At 41.7% G+C, this 24,502-nt stretch overlaps 2 protein-coding genes across 12 annotated transcripts in view; one reads left to right on the top strand and one right to left on the bottom strand.

The window, feature by feature from the left end:
- TBC1D8 (TBC1 domain family member 8) overlaps positions 1 to 15,180 on the top strand; it is a 103,673-nt gene extending 88,493 nt beyond the window's left edge. For 6 of the 8 annotated variants that reach the window (XM_036087938.2, XM_036087939.2, XM_078056786.1 and 3 more), the window contains 5 exons: positions 2,115 to 2,355; positions 2,720 to 2,785; positions 12,030 to 12,119; positions 12,538 to 12,635; positions 14,083 to 15,180. In XM_036087938.2, the coding sequence (XP_035943831.2) occupies positions 2,115 to 2,355; positions 2,720 to 2,785; positions 12,030 to 12,119; positions 12,538 to 12,635; positions 14,083 to 14,544 (957 nt within the window). In that variant the 3' untranslated portion in view covers positions 14,545 to 15,180. Of the gene's footprint in view, positions 1 to 2,114; positions 2,382 to 2,719; positions 2,786 to 12,029; positions 12,122 to 12,537; positions 12,636 to 14,082 lie in introns of those variants that run through there. The other 2 variants (XM_078056787.1, XM_078056788.1) reach the window with 2 other exon arrangements.
- Positions 7,846 to 24,411, bottom strand: RPL31 (ribosomal protein L31). 4 transcript variants are annotated; one of them, XM_036087947.2, is made up of 6 exons: positions 24,283 to 24,411; positions 23,767 to 23,873; positions 17,932 to 18,057; positions 16,510 to 16,622; positions 16,130 to 16,181; positions 7,846 to 7,865 (listed from the first exon to the last, which is right to left on the bottom strand). In XM_036087947.2, the coding sequence occupies exons 2-5, from the start codon at positions 23,871 to 23,873 to the stop codon at positions 16,150 to 16,152; spliced, it is 378 nt and encodes a 125-aa protein (XP_035943840.1). In that variant the 5' UTR covers positions 24,283 to 24,411; the 3' UTR covers positions 7,846 to 7,865; positions 16,130 to 16,149. The 4 variants fall into 4 exon arrangements, with proteins under 4 accessions (XP_035943840.1, XP_035943841.1, XP_077912915.1 ...); XM_036087948.2 differs by having other exon boundaries at positions 24,194 to 24,297; XM_078056789.1 differs by lacking the exon at positions 24,283 to 24,411 and adding an exon at positions 23,961 to 24,147.
- Positions 24,412 to 24,502: the final 91 nt, after the last annotated feature.

The raw sequence follows: 24,502 nt of genomic DNA on the forward strand, positions 1-24,502 counted from the left end.
CTTCCTTCCGTGCTGGTAGCCCGTTCCACACTGTTCTACATGGAGTTCCCAGGCCTTGGTGGATGGAACAGTGACCATTACTGACATTCCCACCTCCTATGCTTTGTGAGGACTCCTAACCCCCCCATAATACATGTAGACGTATTTTTATATTTGGCTGGTACATGTGCTACTTTATCTTCTATTTTCCCTCGGTACTGTTATTAACACTTTTCCATGTTGCCACATAGTCTTACTCATTTTAAAATAACCTTATAATCTATCAGATTGGTAATAGTAAATAAACCATATTTCTAATATTTGGATATTTAGGTGGATTCTCAGGTCTTGCTACTTAAATCACCCAGCCAAGAAAATTTTCAGGTGCCCTGCTGGAAGCGTCCTTGCTTGAAAGAGTGGATAAAAGTGGGGCAGGGAGACAGGCACAGTGATCCACTCCTGATAGCCTGGCAGTGAGTCCCCACGCCTACGTGCAGCTACACCAGTGGTACAGTTTCTGTGGGATGGGGCCCTTCGAGATGCACAAACCAAACTGTAGCCTGTATTACTAAAGTGTGTTTGATTTTTCAAATTTCAGTTCCACTGATGATGCCTGAGAGTGCTCATTTCCTACACTCCACACTCACCCAGCGTTTATTATAGATCTTTTGCAATTTTGCTAGTCTTGTAGAAAATTGCATTTTATTTTAATTTAAATTTATCCATTAGCGAGGTTGAGTACCATACAGATAATTGTGTACTTCTTTGTATCACCTGCTTATATCCATGGTCTTTTTTTTTTATATCGGTTTGTTTTTCTGTAGGATTCTGTGTAAACTGATTGCATCAGTCCTTGGCTTACTTATTATAACTGTTTTCTTGGCAGGATTCTGTGGGTCTTAAGCATCACAGGATGCACAGATACACAATGGACTTTAGTAGTGTGTCTTGGGTTTTTAGGAATGGAAATTTCATTAGACCGTTGTCTCACACTGAAAAGTTCTTGGGGTATTTTTCACAATTCTGCAAAGGCTATTCGAAGAACTTGGCTGCCAACAAGTATGACAGTAAAATTATAAATGGCATTTTGGTTTCCATCCAAGGATCTGTGCTTACATGTTACAGCCTCCATATTCGTTTCCGCGCCACCAGGATGGGGGGAGCACACTGAAATTGTGCAGAAGCCCGCAGTCATTGGGAATTACTTCAGTGAGCCAAGACGTCCCAGGAGGTGACTTAGCGTGGGTGTAAGAGATGCGTCCTAAAGAGGCAAACCTCAGGGACAGGGCCAGTTTTGATTGCTCTGGTTGTCAGTGTATTCCCAAGACTTTGAATCACTTTTTTTTTTACTTCTGGTTTTTTGAATTGTTAATATATTCATCTGGTTCAAAATTTATAAGAAAGTATGCAGCAAAAAGACTTGGTTCTGGGGCACCTGGGTGGCTTAGTTGGTTAAGCGTCTGCCTTCAGCCCAGATCATGATCCAAGGGTCCTAGGATCGAGTCCCTAGGGGACTGCGGGGAGTCTGCTTCTCCCTCTCCCTCTGCCTCTCCCCCCTGCTCGTGCACTTGCTCTTTCATGCTCTCTCTCAAATAATAAAATCTTAAAAAAAAAAAAAAAAGACTTGGTTCTACATTTGAGTCCCCACCCCTACGTTCCCTCCCCACAGGCAACCAGGGCAACTGGTTTCTTCTGTATTCTGTAGATCTGTCTAGCACTTTTTCATTTTCAGATGTGATTTGATGAGAAAATAGCAGAATAAAAATTAGGTCTCCTAGAATTAAAACTATGGCAGCTGAACTGCACATTGAAAAATGGTTAAAATGATAAGTTTTGTTAGGTATTGTGTGCTACAATAAAAAAAAAGATCCTAGAGAAAGAGGTCAAAATTACATATTCTTGTGGGCAAGAAGTGTAAGATAACAAGGGAGATCTTTTACTTGTCTGGTTAGAGTAATGAGATTGTAAGTACTTTAATTTTTTTCATTTGTTCGTGTTATAATGTTCTTACTCAATACATAATTTATGAGGCCAAGTGAGTCCTGAGAGAAAGCCAAGTTAACCTTGGCTTTTAAGCGTGCAGCCCCCCACAGGCCCCCATCTCTCACAGATCCCTCTCTCCCTCTTGTTTGAAGAGAGAGCACATGATGAGCTGTTACTGGGAGCAGCCCCGGCCCATGGCCCCACGCCACGACCCCAGCAGGCCTTACGCAGAACAGTACCGCATAGATGCCCGGCAGTTTGCACACTTGTTTCAGCTTGTCTCGCCATGGACCTGTGGGGCCCACACGGAGATCCTCGCGGAGAGGACTTTCAGGCTCCTGGATGACAACATGGACCACCTGATCGAATTCAAAGCATTTGTGAGCTGTCTCGGTAGGACCCTGTGGGTCTTCACTGCAGTGAGTTAATTTGGGACGGGAGTCTGTGAACACAAGACAGGGTGGACCATGGAGCAAGTAGATCCACACAATGAAGTGTATTAGGGACTGGCCTGAAATTAAAATCTTTCAGAAGGTATGAGGCCAGACAAAATTCACGAGGTTGTCTTGCAGCTCAAGAATGACCTTGTAGGTTTTCATTTCAAACACTGTGTGTCTGGGGAAGGGGCAGGGAAGTATTGGGTGAACAGGTACAAACCGTACTAAGTTCTCTCCCCCCAGTGAGTTTGTGTCACAACAAATGTACTTTAACCATTTGCATCTACTCATTCTTTCTCTCTTTTTTTTTTTTTTGGCAGATGTTATGTATAATGGAGAAATGAATGAGAAAATCAAACTGTTATATAGACTTCACATCCCTCCAGGTAAGAAATTCTACCGAGAAAACGTAGGTTCTGTTCTGCTTTGACACAAGTTAAGCTTTGTGCGTGACTCTGAAGTTCTCTTTTCAAATTTCATTTAGACTTGAGTCAACAGATGTTTCTAATCTGGGGTTGCTGATAACAGATTTTCAGTACTGGACTGTATAGCCTATGACAGCGGTTGCCAAACTTGAGGGTGCGTCGGAATCACCTGGAGGGCTTGTTAAAACCCAGGTTCCTGGGCGCCGCTCCAGAGTTTCTGGCTCCCTGGTTCTGAGGACCACACTTTGAGAACCACTGGCCTGTGGAATGTGTGGGGAAGCAGACCCTGGTTGCCTTAATAAGTGGTTATTTAAGCCTCCTCTTTTGAAGGACCATTCCATTCGTCCAGCATGTAAGACCATGCTTCCCTCAAGTTTAAGCAGGTAACCGGGAACAAAGAAATCAGTTTTGAAACCTATGAGGTTATACTTGGCCATAACCTTAAGGTATTCCTTGGATCTTTGAAAGTCACAGAGGTGGCTTAGTAATGCCAACATGGTCTCTGGACCCCAGTGCCGTGGTTCTGGTGTTGGATGGGGCTCCTGACAGAACTTCCCAACGAGAGAGACTAGGAAGGAAGTTTTCGGGGCCATGAGATCCTGGTGGCTTTTACAACCAACACCTCTAGAAAAGTTGGAAATGCACATGGACGTCATCTGTGGCTTCCTTGGTCCGCTTCCTGAATTGAGCCATTACTGAACTGGCATACAGTCTGCAAGGTGCCCGGGGAGCCACCTTCCTCCACCTTCCCACGGACTCTTTATTGACTGCAAATGGCTTCCCATCCGTGAAGTTCTTTGCCTTTTATGCCAATATAAGTTAGTGAGTTTTTTAATTTGCCTTTATTTTTCACAAATGTTTTCCTACTAACATAGAAGACATGCATAATTATTCCTCTACTAACATCGTTGTCACTCTTCACAATCATCATCTGTGTCTAGTATTGCTAAATAGGACATGACTGATTTTATTTCATTCAATTATTTCTTCTCTATTTTTAAATAAGCATTTTATTTGGGGATAATTTTAGATTTATAGAAAAATTGCAAAGATAGTAAAGATGGAGTTCTCATTTTTTATATATCTTCATACAGTGTTATATTGTTTCAGGTGTACAACAGAGTGATTCAACAATTCTGTACATTACTCAGTGCTCTTAATCCCCATCACCTAGTTCACCCATCCCCCCACCTTCCCTCTGGTAACCACCAGTTTGTTTTCTGTAGTTAACAGTCTGTTTCTTGGTTTGTCTCTTTTTTTCCCTTTGCTTGTTTGTTTCTAAAATTTCACTATGAGTGAAATCACATGGTATTTGTCTTTCTCTGACTTATTTTGCTTAGCATTATACTCTCTAGCTCCATCCATGTTGTTGCAAATGGCAAGATCTCATTCTTATGGCTGAATAATATTCCACTGTATTATATATTGCATATATATATATATATGTGCCACATTTTCTTTATTCATTCATCAGTCGATGGACACTTGGGCTGCTTCCATAGTTGGGCTGTTGTAAATAATGCTGCAGTAAACATAGGGTGCATATATACCCTTTGAATTAGTGTTTTTGTATTTCTGGGGTAAATGCCCAGTAGTGCAATTACTGGATCATAGGGTAGATCTATTTTTAATTTTTTGAGGAAACTCCATACTGTTTTCCACAGTGGCTGCACCAGTGTGCATTCCCACCAACAGTGCACAAGGGTTCCTTTTTCTCCACATCCTCGCCAACACTTGTTTCTTGTGTTGTTGATTTCAGCCATTCTGACAGGTGTGAGGTGATAACTCACTGTAGTTTTTATTTGCATTTCCCTGATGAGAGTGATGTTGAGCATCTTTTCATGTGTCTGTTGGCCATCTGGCTATCTTTGGAGAAATGTGTATTCATGTCTTCTGCCCATTTTTAAATTGGATTATTTGTTTTTTGGGTATTGAGTTGTGTAAGTTCTTTATATATTTTGGATATTAACCCTTTATCAGGTATGTCATTTGCAAATACCTTCTCCCAATCCAATGATTGCCTTTTGTTTTGCTGGTTGTTTCCTTTGATGTGCAGAAGCTTTTTATTTTGATGTAGTCCCAACAGTTTATTTCTACTTTTGTTTCCATTGCCTGAGGAGACCTATCTAGAATAATGTTGCTACGGTTGATGTCAGAGAAATTACTGCCTGTGCTCTCTTCAAGGATTTTTATCGTTTCAGGTCTCACATTTAGGTCCTTAATCCATTTTGAGGGGTTTTTTTTGGTGTATGGTGAAAGGAAGTGGTCCAGTTTTCTCAACACCATTTGTTGAAGAGACTTTTTCCCATTGGATATGCTTTCCTCCTTTGTTGAAGATTAATTGATCATATATTTGTGGGTTTATTTTTGGGTTTTCTATTCTGTTCCATTGATCTATGTGTCTCTTTTTCTGCCAGTACCATGCTGTTTTGATTACTACAGTTTTGCAATATAAGTTGAAATCTGAAATTGTGATACCTCCAGTTTTTTCAAGATTGCTTTGGCTATTCAGGGTCTTTTGTGGTTCCATACAAATTTTAGGATTGTTTGTTCCAGTTCTGTGAAAAATGCTGCTGGTATTTTGATAGGGATTGCATTAAATCTGTGGATTGCTTTGGGTAGTATGGACATTTTAACAATATTTGTTCTTCCAACCATGAGCATGAAATGTCTTTTCATTTCTTTGTGTTGTCTTGAATTTCTTTCATCAATGTTTTATAGTTTTCAGAGTACAGGTCTTTCACCTCCTTGGTTAAGTTTATTCCCAGATATCTTATTTTTGGTTAATTGTAAATGGGATCGTTTTCTTAATTTCACTTTCCGCTGCTTCATTATTAGTGTATACGAATGCGGTAGATTTCTGTACATTGATTTTTGTATCCTGCGACTTGACTGAATTCATTTATTAGTTCTAGTAGTCTAGTAGCTTTTTGGCAGAGCCTCTAGGGTTTTCACTATATAGTATCATGTCACCTGCAAATAGTGAAAGTTTTAATTCTTCCTTATGGATTTGCATGACTTTTATTTCTTTTTGTTTTCTGGTTGCCGTGGCTAGGACTACTAGTAGGATGTTGAATAAAAGTGGTGAGGGAGACATCCTTGTTCTTGACCTTAGGGAAAAAGTTATTTTTCCCCATTGGGTATGATGTTAGCTGTGGGTTTTTCATATAAGGCCTTTATTACATTGAACTATGTTCCCTCTAGACCTACTTTGTTGAGAGTTTTTATTGTGAATGACGATGCAGGGCTTGATCCCAGGACCCCAGGATCATGACCTGAGCTGAAGGCAGACGCTTAACTGACTGAGCCACCCAGGCACCCCTAACATTTGAATTTTTGATGCAGTTAAAGAAAAGTCTTAATAATGCAGACAACCTAAAAACCTCTATTTAGACATCAGTTTGCTTAAGGCCATGAAAATTCACAATACATTTGCCTCGTTTTAATTTAAATTTAACAAATATTTACTTTCCATCATAATAACTTTTTTTTTTTTAAAGATTTTATTTATTTATTCATGAGAGACAGAGAGAGAGAGAGAGAGGCAGAGGGAGAAGCAGGCTCCCAAAGAGCAGGGAGCCCGATGCGGGACTTGATCCCAGGACGCTGGGATCATGACCTGAGCCGAAGGCAGATGCTTAACCATCTGAGCCACCCAGGTCCCCTCCATCATAACTTTTTGAGTAAAGGCGGGACAAACACATTAGTGGGGGAAAAAATCTAACTCACTAATTAGGAAGTATACTGAGGATTACACGTTTGAATTTGTATGTGCAGAAAGTCATGTCTCATTTGCCAGATGAGGGAGACATGGTACAAAACAAAGCCTCAAACACCCACCTTGTGCAGAGCTCTTGGAACTCTGCAAGCGTATTATGGAGGGCAAAGGGCTTTTGTGAGCTTGCTTTTACAAAGGTCTCTGATGCAACTCAGGAAGCAAGGAAGTGCTAAGCCCAGGCCCTCACAGTTCCAGAAGAGCTCTCTTTATTGGCTCCATAGTGATTGCAACAGTGTGTGTTTAGCAGAGGAAATAGAAAAGAAATAGTCCAGATGATGTGATGCTATATCAGGTGAAGTTGGGATGAACAGTATTCCAGAAGATTATTAAATCAGGGATTTTCACTGCAGATTGATAAATCTACAGATATTGGTCATTTTGCTCAGTTAATTATACTAATTGGACGTCCAGAAGACCATTTCCTGGAAGAACATTAGATTCCTTAGAAAGAAGTATCAGAGCAAGCTACCAAGAATGCTATATTGGAAATGGTAAATGAGCACAAAGTAGACACTGGAGGCTTTCTGTAAAAGAGCATACCGAGCCTGGAGCTGACGTCACCAGCTCCTCCTGGAAATGCTGAGATTTAGGGAATATGTTGTTATGTTTGCAGAGCAGCTTCTCCACAGGGGTCCTGCTGGTCTGGACCTGATCTTCAAGTGTTCAATCTAATACAGTTTGGGCTGCTCCAGTCTTGTGTTCTTTATGTGAAGAAATAGGTTTCTTTTTGAGGCCTTACAGACACCAAAGTGCATTGCTGTTTAAAAGAAGGGTTTTGTCAAGAAGTGGAGTTAAAAGGAAAAATCTTAGATAATTCCAATTTGCCATTTGATTAAAGATAGTTTTTTTTTTTTTTAAAGATTTTATTTATTTATTTGACAGAGAGAGACACAGTGAGAGAGGGAACACAAGCAGGGGGGAGTGGGAGAGGGAGCAGCAGACTCTCCGCGGAGCAGGGAGCCCGATATAGGGCTCGATCCCAGGACCCTGGGACCATGACCGGAGACGAAGGCAGATGCTTAATGACTGAGCCACCCAGGCGCCCCAAGATAGTTATTTTAAAAAGGGTTTCATGTTGAAAACCTGAATGGACTTAACTGAAAACTGAAAGCACACATGAAAATATATTAACATGTGCTAACAGAGTTTGGATTCTAAGCAAAAATACAACCAAGAATGAGGTTTTAAATACTTAATCAGTGATGTTTAGCCAGTGTTAGAATTTGAATCCTGAAATGTAACTGTAGACAAATATAGCAGTATCTGTGTGCGAAAGAGGAAAAGCTTTGTTATTTTGAAATACTCGATATAAAAATATTTTTTTTTTTAATTTTTTTTTATTGTTATGTTAATCCCCATACATTACATCATTAGTTTTAGATATAGTGTTCCATGATTCATTGTTTGTGCATAACACCCAGTGCTCCATGCAGAACGTGCCCTCCTCAATACCCATCACCAGGCTAACCCATCCCCCCAACCCCCTCCCCTCTAGAACCCTCAGTTTGTTTTCAGAGTCCATCGTCTCTCATGGTTCTTCTCCCCCTCCGATTTCCCCCCCTTCATTCTTCCCCTCCTGCTACATTCTTCTTCTTCTTTTTTTCTTTCTTAACATATATTGCATTATTTGTTTCAGAGGTCGATATAAAAATATTAATTAGTGGGCTCCTGGGTGGCTCAGTCGGTTAAGCGTCTGCCTTTGGCTCAGGTCATGATCCCAGGGTCCTGGGATGGAGCCCCACATCAGGCTTCCTGCTCAGTAGGGAGTCTGCTTCTCTCTCTCTCCCTCTGCCCCTCTCCACTGCTCATTCTCTCTCTCTCAAATAAAATCTTTAAAAAACATATTAATTAGATTCAAACACCAGTCATAGTAGCCAAAAAAAAATTCAACATTACATTTGTCAATAAGGGAGAAGCTGTTTGATTACACACACTTTAAGTAAAACACATTTGAGCCATTCAAATTCTTGGTAATGACACTTGCTTCCACCTCTTGTCCGAACAGTTTCTAATGGTGATAGCTTGTTTTGAAGAGGTCATTATTTACAAGTCCTAATAATGGATCCAGCCAAGATCAAGAACTTCTCTCAGAGAATGGATAAGTCAGTTGGAGGAAATAATGATTCTGATAATGCAATGACATGCCAAGGAAACTTACAAAGGTCAGCTTTTCACAGGACACATGAAAATGATAAGACTGCATTCTTGTTTAACAACTTAGGCAGTACTGATACCAACTACACCAGAAATGACATCAGGCACATTCACTTTGGTGATGGACCACTTAAGCTACACAAAAGATCTGTCCTTTAGATTGGGAGTTGAAAATGCAAAAGAGGATTTTGAAAAATATGAAAGGTGTAGAATACAAACCTCCTAAAAACTTTTGTGATATTGTAATATTGCATTGAACATTTTAGAAGAGCTAGGTGCTGAAAATCCCCAGTATTAACCTAAATTGTTAAGCCACTAAAATGGATTTGATCCCAGCATCCAGTACTTGTTACATCTCAAGTGATTTTTTTTTTTTTTTTAAGATTTATTTGACACAGAGATCAGAGTGGCAGGCAGAGGGAAGAGGGAGAAGCAGACTCCCCGCTGAGCAGGGAGCCTGATGCGGGGCTCAATCCCAGGACTCCTGGATCATGACCTGAGCCGGAGGCAGCCACCCAACCAACTGAGCCATCCAGGCGCCCTCAAGTGGTTTTCTGAGACCCAAGTTGGATACTTTAGTTGGTTTTCCTATGAAAAACTTGGGTATATTGGAATTCCTAATTAATCCAAATGCAAGTCCTGGCTGCTGTAATTTGATTTCTGTTTTCAACCACTGTGGAAGGGTAGGAAGGCACTATTCTGCTTTTGCAAGAAAAAATATGACGAATGGTATTATTTTATTTTTTAAAGATTTTATTCATTTATTTGACAGAGACACAGCGAGAGAGGGAACACAAGCAGGGGGAGTGGGAGAGGGAAAAGCAGGCCTCCCGCTAAGCAGGGAGCCCGATGCAGGGCTCGATCCCAGTACCCCGGGATCATGACCAGAGCCGAAGGCAGACATTTAACGATTAAGCCACCCAGGCGCCCCTCGAATGGTATTATTTTAATCACTGTAGTGTCTCACCTGCATCTGAAGGCCAAATTGTGTTGAAAGCAGTGTACGTACTCTTCTACCCGAGATAAGACACAGTAGAACTGGCTTTTCCCCTCCATGAGAATCCCATTTAGAAAGTGACAAAGATGGTGGTGGTGATGACAATGATAGAGAATGAAAACTATGCACCCCAACTAATCTAAGCCCTTGAAGCCATAGAGAAGAGACTTCCCTGCTGGTGGCATTTATTGAAGCCATGAAATTATCTACCACATTAAAACAAGTTTGAGCTAGCAAATGTAAATCCTTCAAGAGATGTTAACTTGTGCAGTATTTGAAGTGAGACACAATGAAAACTTTAATAGAAATGTCTCTTAATTCATTTATAGTCTTGAATTACAAGACTATATATTACTTAGAACATAAAAATGTTACATTTATGAAAGTTCAGATACCTCATGTAGAAAGGTCAAAAGGCCATTTAAAGATTGTATATAAATAACCTTTACTACTGTCCCTTAATGCATTGTATCTATATTTCTGACCATCAGTATCTGATAACTGACTTTTTTCAATGAGCTCCAAGCCTCTTCCAGTGTCCCCTAGTGCCCAGTCTGGGTGGTGGTGGTTTCCATGTTACAGATTGCAAAGATGGTTGGCTGGCCTTTCTGGCTCCTTGCAACTGTTGAATCTTTACCTGTCTCCTTTCTGGACACTTGCTCTCCACTTGAATTAACCATTCCTCTCTCTGTTCCCATGACATTTGGTTGTATCGGTCTTCTGTTAGAGCATTTTGTTAGTGACTTGTGTATACAGTTCACCTTTCTGAGGCATAGGGACCCAGTATCCTCTTGACATCTAGCAGCTGTTACCTAAAAAATCTGTTAATATCATGACTGCCCCAAGGACCATCCAGGGCTTACAATTTTCCTCCTATTCAATATGAGTGGATGCTCACATGTGCCACTGTGTAGAATTTTTGTACAAGGTTGGAAAAATGACTTAATATCATTTACAGAAAAACCCCAAAACCCAAAACTCCAAACTCCTCCCACCCCCCAAATGCAGGAAACTGATCTCCTAAACACGGAGGAGAGTAGCTTATCAAGGCTTTGGTGCCATCTTGGGGATATTTGTTGGATTACAACTGATTTTTGCCTTTTATTTATTCTGAGTGGCTTTACTAGTAAATATGAGGATCCTGTGTCCATACTACTTTGTAATTATTCGTAAGAGCTTTTTGATCTATAATTCACACACCGTACAGTGCATTCTTTTAAAATATACACAATCTAGTGATTTTTAGTATCTTTAGTTATACAACCATCATCGCAATTTTAGACATTTTCATCACCCTAGAAAGGCCCATACCCTTTTGGCTCTTGCTCCCAATCCATCCATTTTGCCCTGCTTTCTGTCTTTATAGAATTGCCTATTTTGGGATATTTCTTATAAATGGAATAATGCAATGTGCCATTTTGTGTCTTGCTGCTCTGTTTTCAAGGGTCATCTGTGTTGTAGCATGTCTCAGTGCTTATTCCTTTTATAAATGAATTTGATAGTCCCTTTGATAGGTATGCCCTAATCTATCCATTCATCAGTCGGGACACTTGGGTTTGTTGCCACCTCTTGGCTCTTGTGAACAATGCTCCTATAAATATTTGTGTACAAGTTTCTGAGTGGGTATGTTTTCATTTCCCTTTGGTATTTACGTTAAGAGTGGAATTTCTGGTTCAAATGGTAATCCTATGCTTAACTTTTCAACAAATTGCCAGACTGTTTTTCAAAATGGCTGTGCCATTTTCTATTACCAGCAATATAATGTTCTGACTGTATTTTTGTATATTTCAAGAAAACTTGTAATGATAAAATGCTTTGGATTCAGTCATTTTTTTCAATTGTTGTTAAAAATTTAGCAAGTATAGCAGTATGTGCTCACTATAGAAAAAATGCCATGAAATTGAAAATGATTACTCCACCATCCAGAAATCTAGTTGTACATTTATTTCTAGAATTTATATGTATATACATACATATATTTTAAGTTTTAGGAAAGGATTTTATTACATTTTCCCAGGTCAGTATTGGCAGTGTCCTGTGAATTTGTATTTCATTAATTAAAACAGTATCTAAATTTAAAAAAGGCATTACCTGGTCTGTAAGATGTTTTCTTTACTCTCTGTATCCAGATGGTGCTTGGTGTACACCTGGGTTCATGGTCCCTGCAGCCCATAGGCTGCTGGCTTAGCCTTTACTTCTTTCTTACATCAAAAGCTGAATTACTGACAGTTTGGGGTAAGATGGAATGATTTGTTCAATGTAACTTTTTTTTAAAGCACTCACTGAAAATGATCGAGACAGCCAGTCACCATTAAAGAATCCTCTATTGTCGACGTCAAGACCCCTGGTTTTTGGGAAGTCAAACGGTATGTACCTCTCTTCGTTATCTTCCAGCAGGCACACGCTGCAATCGTTAGCAATTTCACAGCTCTTAGAAGAGGACTTACCTAGTTCCCTCCCTCCTGTGAATCAACAGCCCACTGCTTTCAGAGGCCAGAAACCTTTTAAGTTGCAGTGTACTGGGTGACTGCCCCCCGCCACCACCACCATATCTATTCCTCTAGCCTAAGGTTTCAGGGATTCTCTTGTAGCAAGAAGTCACCCAGCCACCACACTCCATTCACAGTCAGTTGTAGATCAAACTCTGCAATATGTAATCTCTGTTTTCAGTTTGTGCAATTTGCTTGGTGGAATTCCTCCCTTACCACCTGGTTCTACCGATGTTCCTTTTTGCTTTCACTGAATTTTAGCTTAAAGTTTATATTGTGTTTCCTGTGTCTCCAGGTGGTGCAACTGATTATCAGAAACAGCTGAAGCAAATGATTAAGGATTTAGCCAAAGAAAAAGATAAAACAGATAAAGAGTTGCCCAAAATGAGCCAGGTATGGACTAAGTGCAGAGTTAAAGGTTTTGCCAAATGATTTGTTCAGAGGTAAGCTTGATAGTTAAGCTGGGGCCCCTCAACCGCCAAAGCCATAATCAAAGGATCTTCTAACTTCAGGAGCTGAATGTTGTGGTGATTAAAAGGCAACTATTTAAACTGTGACCCATTCAGATACACTAGATACTCGAAACTCGTTACAGCAGGAGCTGTGCCGCATCCTATCAAGTTTCTATATCCTACTCCTATATTCACTTAGGTTGTGATGATTTATTGCCTAGAGTTGATAGCATTTGGGGGTGGGGGGCACTGTGGATACAGCATTCTTCCCTTAGAAGGGATTACTGCTCTCTCTTCAGTTTCTTAAAAATCATTGGCTATATAATATACAGTACTGGTAAGGCTCTTCAAAACCTTTGAGCAGTATCTAGCCTACATTGAAGTGCCATGATGGGGCTAGGTTTTTATTTGAAAAAGATTCCTCCCAAAGTTTGTGAAATGTAGGCTTCAAGTTGGAAATGTTCCTTTATTAAAGGATTTTTCTTTTTGGTGCTGATGTGTACTGTGAGCCTTCACGAGTGGAATTTAGCATGCAGTGTTTCTTGGTCTTTTTTGACTACAGAATATGTGGCATTAACACTTCCTTGAGTATTTCAGAAGTGTTGGGGAGTTTCAAGTTTTCATTCTACCTCTTGGATATAGTCACATTCCAATGCTGTTGATCAATTACACCTCAATTAAAAAAAGTCAAATCTCATCCCCCCAAGCCACCAGTACTAACATTCTGATATACGTGACATCAGTTTTTGCTATGAACAAAAATAGGCTGTCCTAACACCTTGCTTTCATTTACTTCAAAATCATGGAGAGCTCTCCTAAATTAGTTCTCAACCATATCCCTATCCCCAGAGTAAATATATAGCTAAGTCCCACTGGAACTTTCATCACATTACATTCAGATTCTCCCAGCTGAGCAGCAGTGTGGCTATAACTTGAAAAAGCATCAGGCATCACTGTTTTGTTTCATTTTACGGCTTTTAGTTACCCCATCGTATTCCTATCAGATGAACAAGCTATAATTTTATTTAGTCATAGTATTTAAGCCATTTCTAACTTTGTTCCTATTGTAAATCCTAGATTAAACACCATTATAAACAAGTCTCTCTAGCTTTTGGATCCATTTCTACAGATTGATTTGCTGGATTAAAGCGTGCACACCTTTCTGAGTAGTCGCTCTCTAGACAAATAGCACACTTTGCAGTGTGTGGTGAAAAGTCCCTGGAGTCACTGTTAGTAGTATGTTCTCAGGGTAGAAGGGCCAACTGCCTTTTCTTGTAATCTGCTTCAAAGAGTACGATGTGGTCTTCTCTAAGAACTTAGTATGAAGTTTAAAAAAATGCATTATACTGCCGTCCTGGTTATGCTGCTATATGTACTTTTAATTCCAGAGAGAATTTATCCAGTTCTGTAAAACTCTGTACAGTATGTTCCATGAAGATCCAGAAGAAAACGATTTGTATCAAGCCATCGCCACGGTAACCACTCTGCTGCTGCAGATCGGGGAAGTGGGGCAGCGAGGCAGCAGCTCTGGAAGCTGCTCCCAGGAAGGCGGGGAGGAGCTGCGGGCTCCAGCTCTTTCTCCAGAGCAGGACTCGGTTTTTGCAGACACCAGCCCTGGCAAGATTGCCCAGGACTCCCAGACATTTCCTGAAGAGGCAGAAGGGGACTGGACTGTGTCCCTTGAGCATATTTTAGCTTCACTTCTGACTGAACAGTCATTAGTCAACTTTTTTGAAAAGCCGCTGGACATTAAATCCAAACTTGAAAATGCCAAGATCAATCAGTACAGTCTCAAAACTCTGGAAATGAGCCGCCAATCGCAGCCTGAACTCAAGCTGAGTAACCTGTAGCAGGAGAGCAGTTTGCAGAGACGAGTCTGCCATACCAAAGCACGGAAGAGTTTTGTGGGTTGTCAGCCCTAAAATCCAGATTTTAATTGAATTCATTCTGAGTGTATTTTACATGCTGGGTATCTGGATAAGCAGCCTGACAGCCACAGCTGTGCCCAGGGGAACTGATGCAACCCTCAAGCATTTCTATTTATTAAGAGAATTATTAGTTGGATATTACAGTGCGATAGGGTATCTATACATTAGTTCCCTTGATGCCGTGACTTGCAATTTCACTTTTATCAGATTTGCTGAAATTTTGGGGCACTTCTGCTGTGATGCTAGTATGATTTCGTTCTCAGATGGAACAGAAGAGTCAAATGTATCATACCAAACCACAGACAAAAGCCCAAGCTCTCATTTTTCACTTGGATAATGGGGGAGAGGTCACAAATCAAGTTCACTTTCAAGATCCAAGAGCCACTATCTGTGCAATTGTATTTGGCTTTTTTTGCACTAATTTTGTTTCAATGCTGGTAATTGAAACCATTTTAATATATTTGGTTGTATTCACTTTGTCCTTACAAAAATGTTGTGTACAAACCATGCTTTCAATGTTGGCCTCCAAGTTTTTTAATAAATAAATTTTTGTATTGACTCGGTTCTTATAATTTATACTCATGTCTAGGGGTATCTCTTGCCATGCTCCTCCGTGAATTGTGCAATACACGGTAGGTGGTCCTTAACCCCCACTGCTTGTACTACCGTCACCCTTGGGGCTTCAAAAAGAGCGACCTCTTTAGAGCAGCACTCAGTATGTCAGGGGTGTTAAGAATCCCTGCCACACTGCTTTCAGGCTGAATTTAGCTGATTTTTAACCGCCCCCGCCCCGAGCTTCAGGTCCATGTAAACTGGGATTAAAAACACTTCAGGGGGCTGTTACAAAAAGGTAAGCTGTACATATGAATTGTACACCTAAGCCATATATATGGTTACCCATCAAAAATCAATCAGACTCTTCTATACCTTTTGACAAGCATACTCAACACAGATATAGACAGAAGCTTAGGGACATACTATCAAATACAGTTCATTAAATCTATCAATTACATCATTTAAACTTGTTCAAATGTGAAAGGTGGCCAATGGTAATGGAGTTCTACATGCCAGTCTCTAGAAAATGTTCCTTGGAATTAACAGTATACCTCCAATGTCCCAGATACCTAAAAGGTTTTCCCAGGCCAGCACATCACCTTTAAAAACATGCTTAGGCTCTACCCAAATACTCAGAAATCCCAGGGGCTGGGGAGAAGGGGCACAGGCATGCCATTTAGGAAAAGCCGTCCAAACGATCCTATGTAATTGGAACTGCACAGAGATACTACAGCTGACTCTCGTATTACATGGGTCCACTTACACGTGGATTTTTTTTTTTGATAGAGTACTGTAAATATATTTTCTGATTTAATATTTTTTCTCTAGCTTGCTTTATTGGTAAATTTTGGGTAGTTGACTATAATCTGTGCCTCTAACCTCCATGTTCTTCAAGAGTCAACTGTATACTGCAACTAAAAAAGGAAAACCAAAACACGAAGCAGTTTTATACCTTTATTTGACAATCAGCGATTAGTTCTCATCCACATTAACTGTCTGCAGATCTGCAAAAGAGACAGCCAGTCAACTTCCATACCCACACCTCACACTTTTAACATTCCAAAAACCTTTTCTTGAAGTAAACGGTTTAGGCTAGTATTCCATGACCTTTTTACAACCCAGATATGGACCTGTTTTGTATCTTCCTCCATTGCCCCACAGCCTAACACGAAGGTTTACTGATTATGCCTGTTACCCATTTCCCTATTAGAAGGATGCTGGGTATATAGACGCACAATTAAGTATTTGTTGAGACAGATGAATTCGGGTTCTAAAGGGTAAGGATGCTTTTCTAATCCAAACAGCAGCTTTGTAGGATGGAGTAAAACTTACTTTTGAAAGTGGTGACAGGTACATAGGTAACCAGTGTGTAGAGCTTGTTTGGTGAATCTTCATCCTCGTTACGTTTTCTGGACAACCGCACACGGATACGGTATGGAACATTCCTAATAAAAATATGAACGTGCTGCTCAAGTCAATGCTTCCTATCAAGAAAATAGCTGCCAACAGTATTGACGCCTCCTATCCCCACATCTTTAACATGCTTCTAATGCTCTGTCCTTTATGTGCATCTGCTCAGGCGCTACAGGCCCAGTTCCCTGGAAAATATATATCCCCACAGGTGGACGTTAAATGCTACCATCTCAGGATATATACTGGTCTTAGCAGGCAGCAACCACTGATACTCAACCTACGCAGAAACACAGGCTCAAACATGCTAGGTCTTTCCCCTCATCACCAACACCCACATCGTGGTTACAGGATTTGTCTATAGTCAAATGTAATTTTGCAGAAACACCACTCTGCAGGCTACATTCAACAGAAAAGACTGTTCCGTTCCCCTCTCTCATACACACAAGCCTCTCCTCTCACCAACCACAGCAGCATTACGGTGGCCTATCTCCTTTAATTGGTCTGAGGACACAAAGCGTTCCAAAACTCAGGACTCCTCTTGGCTTTTGTGACACCACTCCCCACCTCTATCATCATCATCTTAAGGGACCTCTTTGGCCACTCCTTTATCAGACACATCTCCTCTACAAAGAACGCTCACTGCTAGCACGGCAGGGCTGAATCTCAGGTCTCTCATTCCAGTGATGAAATACCACACAGATGCAGACAGTTGTGTGTCCCCCCCACCCTGGCCTGATCACCTAGGTCTACTCCAGCACCTTACATCACCCTCCACAGCGAAAAGCACACCCCTTGGCACTACTGACAACTGGGTCAGGGGTGTTGTGGGGGTGCTGCCTCGTGCACCGTGGGATGTGTAGCAGAGCCCCTGACCTGTGGGAATCCCCAGGAATGACACCAAACATGCCCAGCCCCCCAATCAGGGAGGGTGGGCAAAACTGCCCACTGTTAAAAACCACTGTGCCAATTATTCCCCATTATGTCTAGATGCCACATGGTCTATCCCCGTCCTACCTCTCCGTCCTCATTCACTGTTCAAGTCACTTATTCTAGTCCACCTTCACCACCTGTTCCCAGCTCACACCAAATTTGTTCTTCATGCAATGCTCTTACTCAGCCTTCACACTGCTGGCTCCTTCATCACCTGGGTTTCTGTTCACATGCCATGTCAAAGGGCTTCCCTGCAGATGCTTCCCCACCCTTTGAGCCATCATCATTTTAAGGAAATACTTCCATATGCATTAGCTAATTACTGAACTTACAGAAACTGCAGAGTTGATTAAAAGCTAGTGTAATTATAAAAGTTTTCTAAAAAAAATTTGTAACAAATAATTTTAGCACCTTATTCCTTTGGCCCAGACAGCTTTGTTGAGCCTGGTGTCAATGCGCACATCTGGAGTTCCCATCTCCTTCATGGCAAATTTCCGGATCTCTTTGAGTGCCCGAGGGGCACGCTTCTTGAAACCCCTGAGATTCAAAGTCAATAAATGAATTAAATAAGCACAAAATTAAATATGTAATGCGCTGTCCTATTTTCATAAAACAAAATCTAAACCAAACCTTAAGGTAGGCATAATCCCCTTTTCCACTACTGTATAATGCCCAGCAGCTGATATTAATACTGGGGACACAGAAAATGCACAATCCACTTTCAGTGATGTGGGATAGGAGCTCTGCAGATGATCCTAAGAGATGCTGATAGGATATGCTTGAACATAAAATACACATACTATAAAAGTGTCTTCAGATCAAAATATAGATTGTTATATCTTAAGACATGGCATGTTTTTGAAGATCATTCAATACTAATTCAAAGGTTACTAACTTGGTCTTGGCTAAAATTGTACACATTTCCTCTTGACAACAGTTAATTCTATGAAGCTGTCGGCATGTGTCAGACACTGTCATTAACTCATGTCTGTTCCAACACTTAAATACTATTAACTTGTTGTTTACATGAGGGTACATAAATTCATTTGAATTTCATGTTTTTAAACAATGTGAAAAAGCCAGAACTTTGCTACAGGCTGAAATGGTCAAGCATTTGGACAAGTGAAGGCCATTTCCGGGGGTGGGGGAAAGACCCAAGTCTAAGAAGGTGTCCCCACCACCCAGGACTGTGAAGGTCAGAGAAGGGGCCAGGTCAACCATTCACCTCTGTAACCCAATGCAGGGCCCGGCACATACTAGGTGTTCCACTTTTGTTAGATGGAGTGAATTTTATGAAATCCAGTAAAAGTAACACACAGAGCATGCTAGAGTTAAACATTCTGCTCTGAAATCTTCAGTGATTTCACATGCCTATGAAAGATGACTGCCTTCCCACCCCACTCTGCCTCTTCTCTTACCGTCTCCCCCTCTTCCCTTTGCTCTACCCTCATCAGCCTCCTTGCTATTTTTAGAACCTATCAAGCAAGCTCAGTTCACTCACTTAAACACTTGACCATCTAGAAATGCCTGAAATAACAGCAGTAGGTCCAACAGACAAAATCCAGTTATTCAGGTAGCTTATATGCAGGTGATACATGGAGTACATGAGATAGTATCAAGTACTATTGAGAAAAATAAACCAGGGAAGAGAGAGCGGGAACATGAGGGAAAGGGAATGCAGGTTTAAATAAGATGGCTAAGATGATACTGGAGTTAAGATCTGCAGATCATGAGGGCAGCCATTTAGACATCTGTGAGAAAAGCATTCAGGCAGAAGGAAAAAGTAAAAAAACCCAGCTACCCCGAATCAGGTACATGCCTGGTATGATTAAGTAAATAAGTAGCCAGCTCATGTGGAATCAGAGCAAGAAGTTGGGCTTCTAGAATAAGATGGGAAGCCAGGAGGGTTTGAGAGTGGACCAGGTGTTTGGGGGTGAAGGAGGGAACCAGGAGCAGGGAGCTGCTAACTGTAACCATTCAAGTGAGAGAATAGTGGTGGGACCAGTGCAATTGATAAAACTGTGGAAGGCAGAGCCAAAAGGACATGCTCACTTGACAATGACTAATACAAGGCAAGCCACAAGAGAAATGCAGAAGTCAGGGGAGAAGATGAACACTAGAGTTTGGTTTGCGATGCCTAAATACCCAAATGAACAGTAGATGTATGTCTGAGGCCCTAAGACCAGTTGCTATTACCAAGCATAGATGGAAAAGAGACCCAGTCCTGGGGCTCTTCAACATTAAGAGGATGGAAAGAGGATGTGAGGAGGAGGGGTGCCTGGGCGGCACAGTTGGTTAAGCATCTGACTCTTGGTTTTGGATCAGGTCCTGAGATTGAGCCCTGTGTTGCGCTCCATGCTCAGCATGGAGTCTACTTAAGATTCTCTCTCCCTCTGCACCTGCCACGGCTCTCTCTCTCATGTAAATAAATCTTTAATTTAAAAAGAGGATGTGAGGAGGAACCACAAAGTTAGAAGCTACAGGAGCGATAAGAAAAGCACAAGACTGTGGAATCTTTGGAAGTAAAACGAATAAGCATTTCCACAGAAAAATGAAGAATAAACTATCAATTGTTACCCATCAAGGAAGGGCTGAGAAATGGCCAAAGGATTCAGGTCTTCACTTGGGAGTTTTATAACAAAGCAAACAGTGCCTGAAAAACTTGTTTCACACCTACGATTTTCCCAAGTCCCATCATCTGTGTGGCCTTTAAAACAGCACCCTTTCGCCCACTGACTGACTTTCCACCTGGCACTTTTTGCCATTTTGTATCTCAATTTCTTACTAAGTGAACTAGAAAGATAGGGTCTTTGATTTCCCGATCTGCACAGTCCAGGACCGTGCCTAATACTCAGTTAAGTGCTTGATATGCTCCCAAAACGAGGGAAGGAAACGTGGTTACTCCCAAGCAGGATTAATGCACAAAGGCACTGGATTTTTGACCCAGAAGCCATCTCGGAGACCCCAGAACACGATGTTCCTTGGCTCACACACGGGAATTCAGTAAAGTACCAGGCCCAATGTGGCTACTACTGCACATTTAAATCTCTCATAAAAATAGTTTTCCTGAGATAAGAGAATGCCCAGTGCAAGAAATTTTGTTCCACACTTCAGTGCCTGAATAGAATGTTTTGCTGTGTAACATGTGCTATCAAAAATCCCCCCAAACAACCACATCAAAACAGTGCCTTCCACGAGACTCAAGAGGCTGCTGCAATGGCACTGTGGATCTCACGAGAAATCCAGGTGTGGCAATATCCCACTTATGCACAATCTGTCTGCAGTGGCTCCCGCTACGAGTTCTGGAACGGTGACTATCCCAGGAGTCCAGTTAGTACTGCATTCCATTTGTTAAATCAAATAAACATTCTCCCTCAGGCATTCATAATATTAATGTGAGTCACCCCATCAATCACTAGTGAAAAGAGCCTACTTCAGGAAAATAATAAAGGAAAACTCAAAGACAGATACCAGTTTGCCCCGACTAAAACTATAATCATCTTCCTTAAGTAAAAGCCTTGGAAGGCATGGCCTGGAATTCCAGGCTAATAAGGAGAGAACAAAAATCGACTCTTCAAATTCCTTCCCGGGGCTACTGACTTGCACACCCCCAGGAATTGCATTATATGAGGTATCAGGATCTCCCAGTCAGAGGATTCAGAGGCTGACTGGCCTCGAATGAACGCCAGCAAGGGAAGTCACTTTGGTTCTTGAACTGGATGCTGTTCAAGAACTTGCAACAAGAGTGCTGGTATCCTACAAGGAGAGATTCGTGGTTTTGGTCATTTACTTCTGAACTGCCTGCATTTTCTGAGGAAGACCTCGCAAAAGGAAACAAGACAGACTTCCAAGTGTTTCAAATGAAGACTGAACAAGTGCTCCTCCCCAACTGTCACCTCATCATCTTTCAAGTCCACTGCTATTTCAAGATCTATCCAATGAAAGAAGAGCGATATGGTATCCCTTATCTGAATATGTATTTACTATTAGTAGATTGTGCATTTAATGTTACCCAAGATTAAAGTTAAAAAAGGGAGAGAAACATGAACTTTGATGTTTGCTCACTGTATTAGGGGAATCTGGCCTCTCTGCTGATCTTCTAAAAACCATACTAAGGCAATTTCTCAAAGAAACTTTTATTTCTAATGACTTAGTATGACTCTGGCTAGTCCTCTGTATTGTTATGATTCTGGGGCTAGTATTCCTGTATGCAGGAACATGACTGGAAGAGGAATGGTGAAGAGAATTCTGTAGGTATACCCAGGAGTACTGCACTTCTCATTGAATAGAGGTATATACATACAAAATTAGGAGATGGGAAGCAGGGTTACCAGCTGACCAGGTCTCATTATTTTTCTCTGGGCCAGTTACTACTGAAATCTCCAGTGGAAGTTTTGGGGACAGAATGTCCACTGTTAGGGACTTCACTTCTATCCACAGACAGTTTGAAGGCAGTATCAGCCAGAACCCAGAGATGTTCCTTTCCTGTTTCTGCACACGCAGGCCTTCCCCAAAGCTCTTCACCAACATGCAAACCTACTTACAGCCACCCCTCAGCCCTGGCCCATGACTTCCAGGGGACAAAGTTAAACCAATCTCGCTCCAGGTTTCTGGTTGCCAGTCATACTCTGCCATTTTAAGAGAATGGCTGTTAAGGGGACAAGAATTTGTGTGGGTTTTTACCTTAACCAGTTAATAAGGTGGTGTTTTTTTCCCCAAAAGGCAGGGACTATAATTTAGCCCAAGAATTTCGCTACCACTTTCCTCTATTACTCTGAGGAGCTTAGTATCAAAATTCTGACCTTAGACACTTGGTCCTCAAGAGCAGGACATTCAGGAGGAGACAAAAATAAGGGGCTCCAATGTAAAAATCTATAGGCAGTTCAATTAAAATTTGGTCTTGATTTTGAAGCTGTATTTTTAACCTGACCAGCTGTTTGGCTAGACTGCTGCAGCTAATATGCTAAACAAAATTAGTGTTTAGGCACTAATAGGCTCCACATTAGAATGTTATTTTTACTTCGAGAAATTTTGCCAAGACTCTACAGCATGGAAAGCAGACAAGACTTAAAAGCCAAACAACTTTCCAGCTTATTTCAATGTTGTTTCTATGTAAAGATCAGTGTGAAAATATCACCTCAATGCCTGAGAATCTAGAATCAGTCACCACCTCATTTCAGTTCTGTATTTGCTTTTGGTGTCTTTTACCTATTGAAACATTTTGTGAACTTTTAATTAAGGAAAAATTATTTAAGTCCAAGTCAATGAGACTTGAGAATCTTATCTGGTTAGAACCTTGGCAGAACTACTCGAAAAGTTTTTGCAAATTGGGGCTATAGATACCGAACCAAAATAATTCTTTCTTTAGCTTAAGGTTACTTTCTCTCTCTTTACAAGCATGTGATGAAGCCAAATAGGAAATATACATATGTACTAGTGGGGAGAAATGGGCTTGCTTGTGGATGTAGGTTTTAAAATGAACAAATATTCTATCTTTAAAAAAATATTCTAAGTAACAGTATTCAAGAAATATTTAGTCCCATTCGCAGGAGTAAGCACATATGCAGAAGGGGGAATAACTCACTAAGCCTAAGGACTAAAAACCAAACCCTAGACAAAAAAAAAAAAGAACTACAACATTCAAAATCATTCCCAATATTCTCGTACATCACAAATCCACAAGAGCCACGTATCCTTTGCACAAATACTGCCCTCTAACTCCACTGATACGTTCTCTTTTTGTCTAATAGTCTCCCGGTATTACCACTCAACCAATATTAGTACATATTTGTGTGGGTCAGGAACTAAAGTATAAAGTAATCTTTAAGTGTTCGCATCCTGGGCTGGACACAGCTTTTTTAGTTAATTGGTTAGCTTTACTTTAGACATTTTTAAAAGCTTGCTTTCCTTCCTATACACATCTTTTACCCTTTAGCTTGCCCAGGTTTACTCAGTTTACAAAGCACCGAATGAAATGACTATCATCACCAAGTTCCCCTCAATTGGCTCTCCCAGAAACTATTATTCAATCTTTTGTTTCCAGTCATTAACCTCCAAGGATTACACTTTAAATCCTATAAACCTTAAATAGGGGCCATGGAATATAGATTTGGGCTTCCGAAGAAGACCCAATTTCTAGACCACCTAGCTTTTCAACAACTAGACAGACCTCCGAGTGACAACCAGACTCATGAGTTCGGGAACCCCCAACCAGGAAGGCACCCGGCCGACTGCAGGGATACTCACACTCCATGGATGCGCTTGTGAATGTTGATGGTGTATTCTCTGGTCACTACCTCGTTGATGGCAGAACGGCCCTTCTTCTTCTCGCCACCCTTCTTCGCGGGAGCCATCTAAACCCAGGGACAAGGAAGTTCAGAACAGAGTGGGAACCAGCACAAGCCAACTCCTCCCTCCCGAGCCCCGCCTCACGCTGCCACCCTCGGGGCGCGTCCAGGTGCAGAGGGCTCGGCCAGGCACCTGATGCCCCAGGTATCGGCAAAGCCAAGCCGGTCACCCCGCGGCGAAAGCATCCGCGCCCCTCAGATGCTCCCGCCCCGGAAACCCCTGCAGGCTCGGCTCCCCTAAGCCTGGCCAGTCTCCCTCCCAGGCTACGGGAGCCCCTAAACAGCCCGGATTCCCGTCCCCTCAGAAGGCGGAATCCCGGGCCGGCCTCAGAGAAATCTCGCTGTCCCGGTCAGCACAATCCCGAGCGAGGATGGAACCAGATTCCCGACGCCGGCTCCCAGCACCCATACTCACTCCGCCGGGCTCTGGTTGGAAAGGAAGAGCGCGAGGTATTGTGGGAGAGGGAAAGCAGCGTCACAAGTACAACTTCCGGGTCGCGTGGAGGCGCTTGGAAGGGGAGAGGCGAGGCTGTGACGTAAGCGGCGCGCGCCTGGGGAAAAGCGAGCGCACTTCGGGGGCGGGGCCCCCGGGGCGGGCCGCGGCTGCGCACTCCGGCCGCGCTCTTGGCACCCGG

This window comes from Halichoerus grypus, chromosome 10 (assembly GCF_964656455.1).
Source record: "Halichoerus grypus chromosome 10, mHalGry1.hap1.1, whole genome shotgun sequence".
Taxonomy (NCBI): domain Eukaryota; kingdom Metazoa; phylum Chordata; class Mammalia; order Carnivora; family Phocidae; genus Halichoerus; species Halichoerus grypus.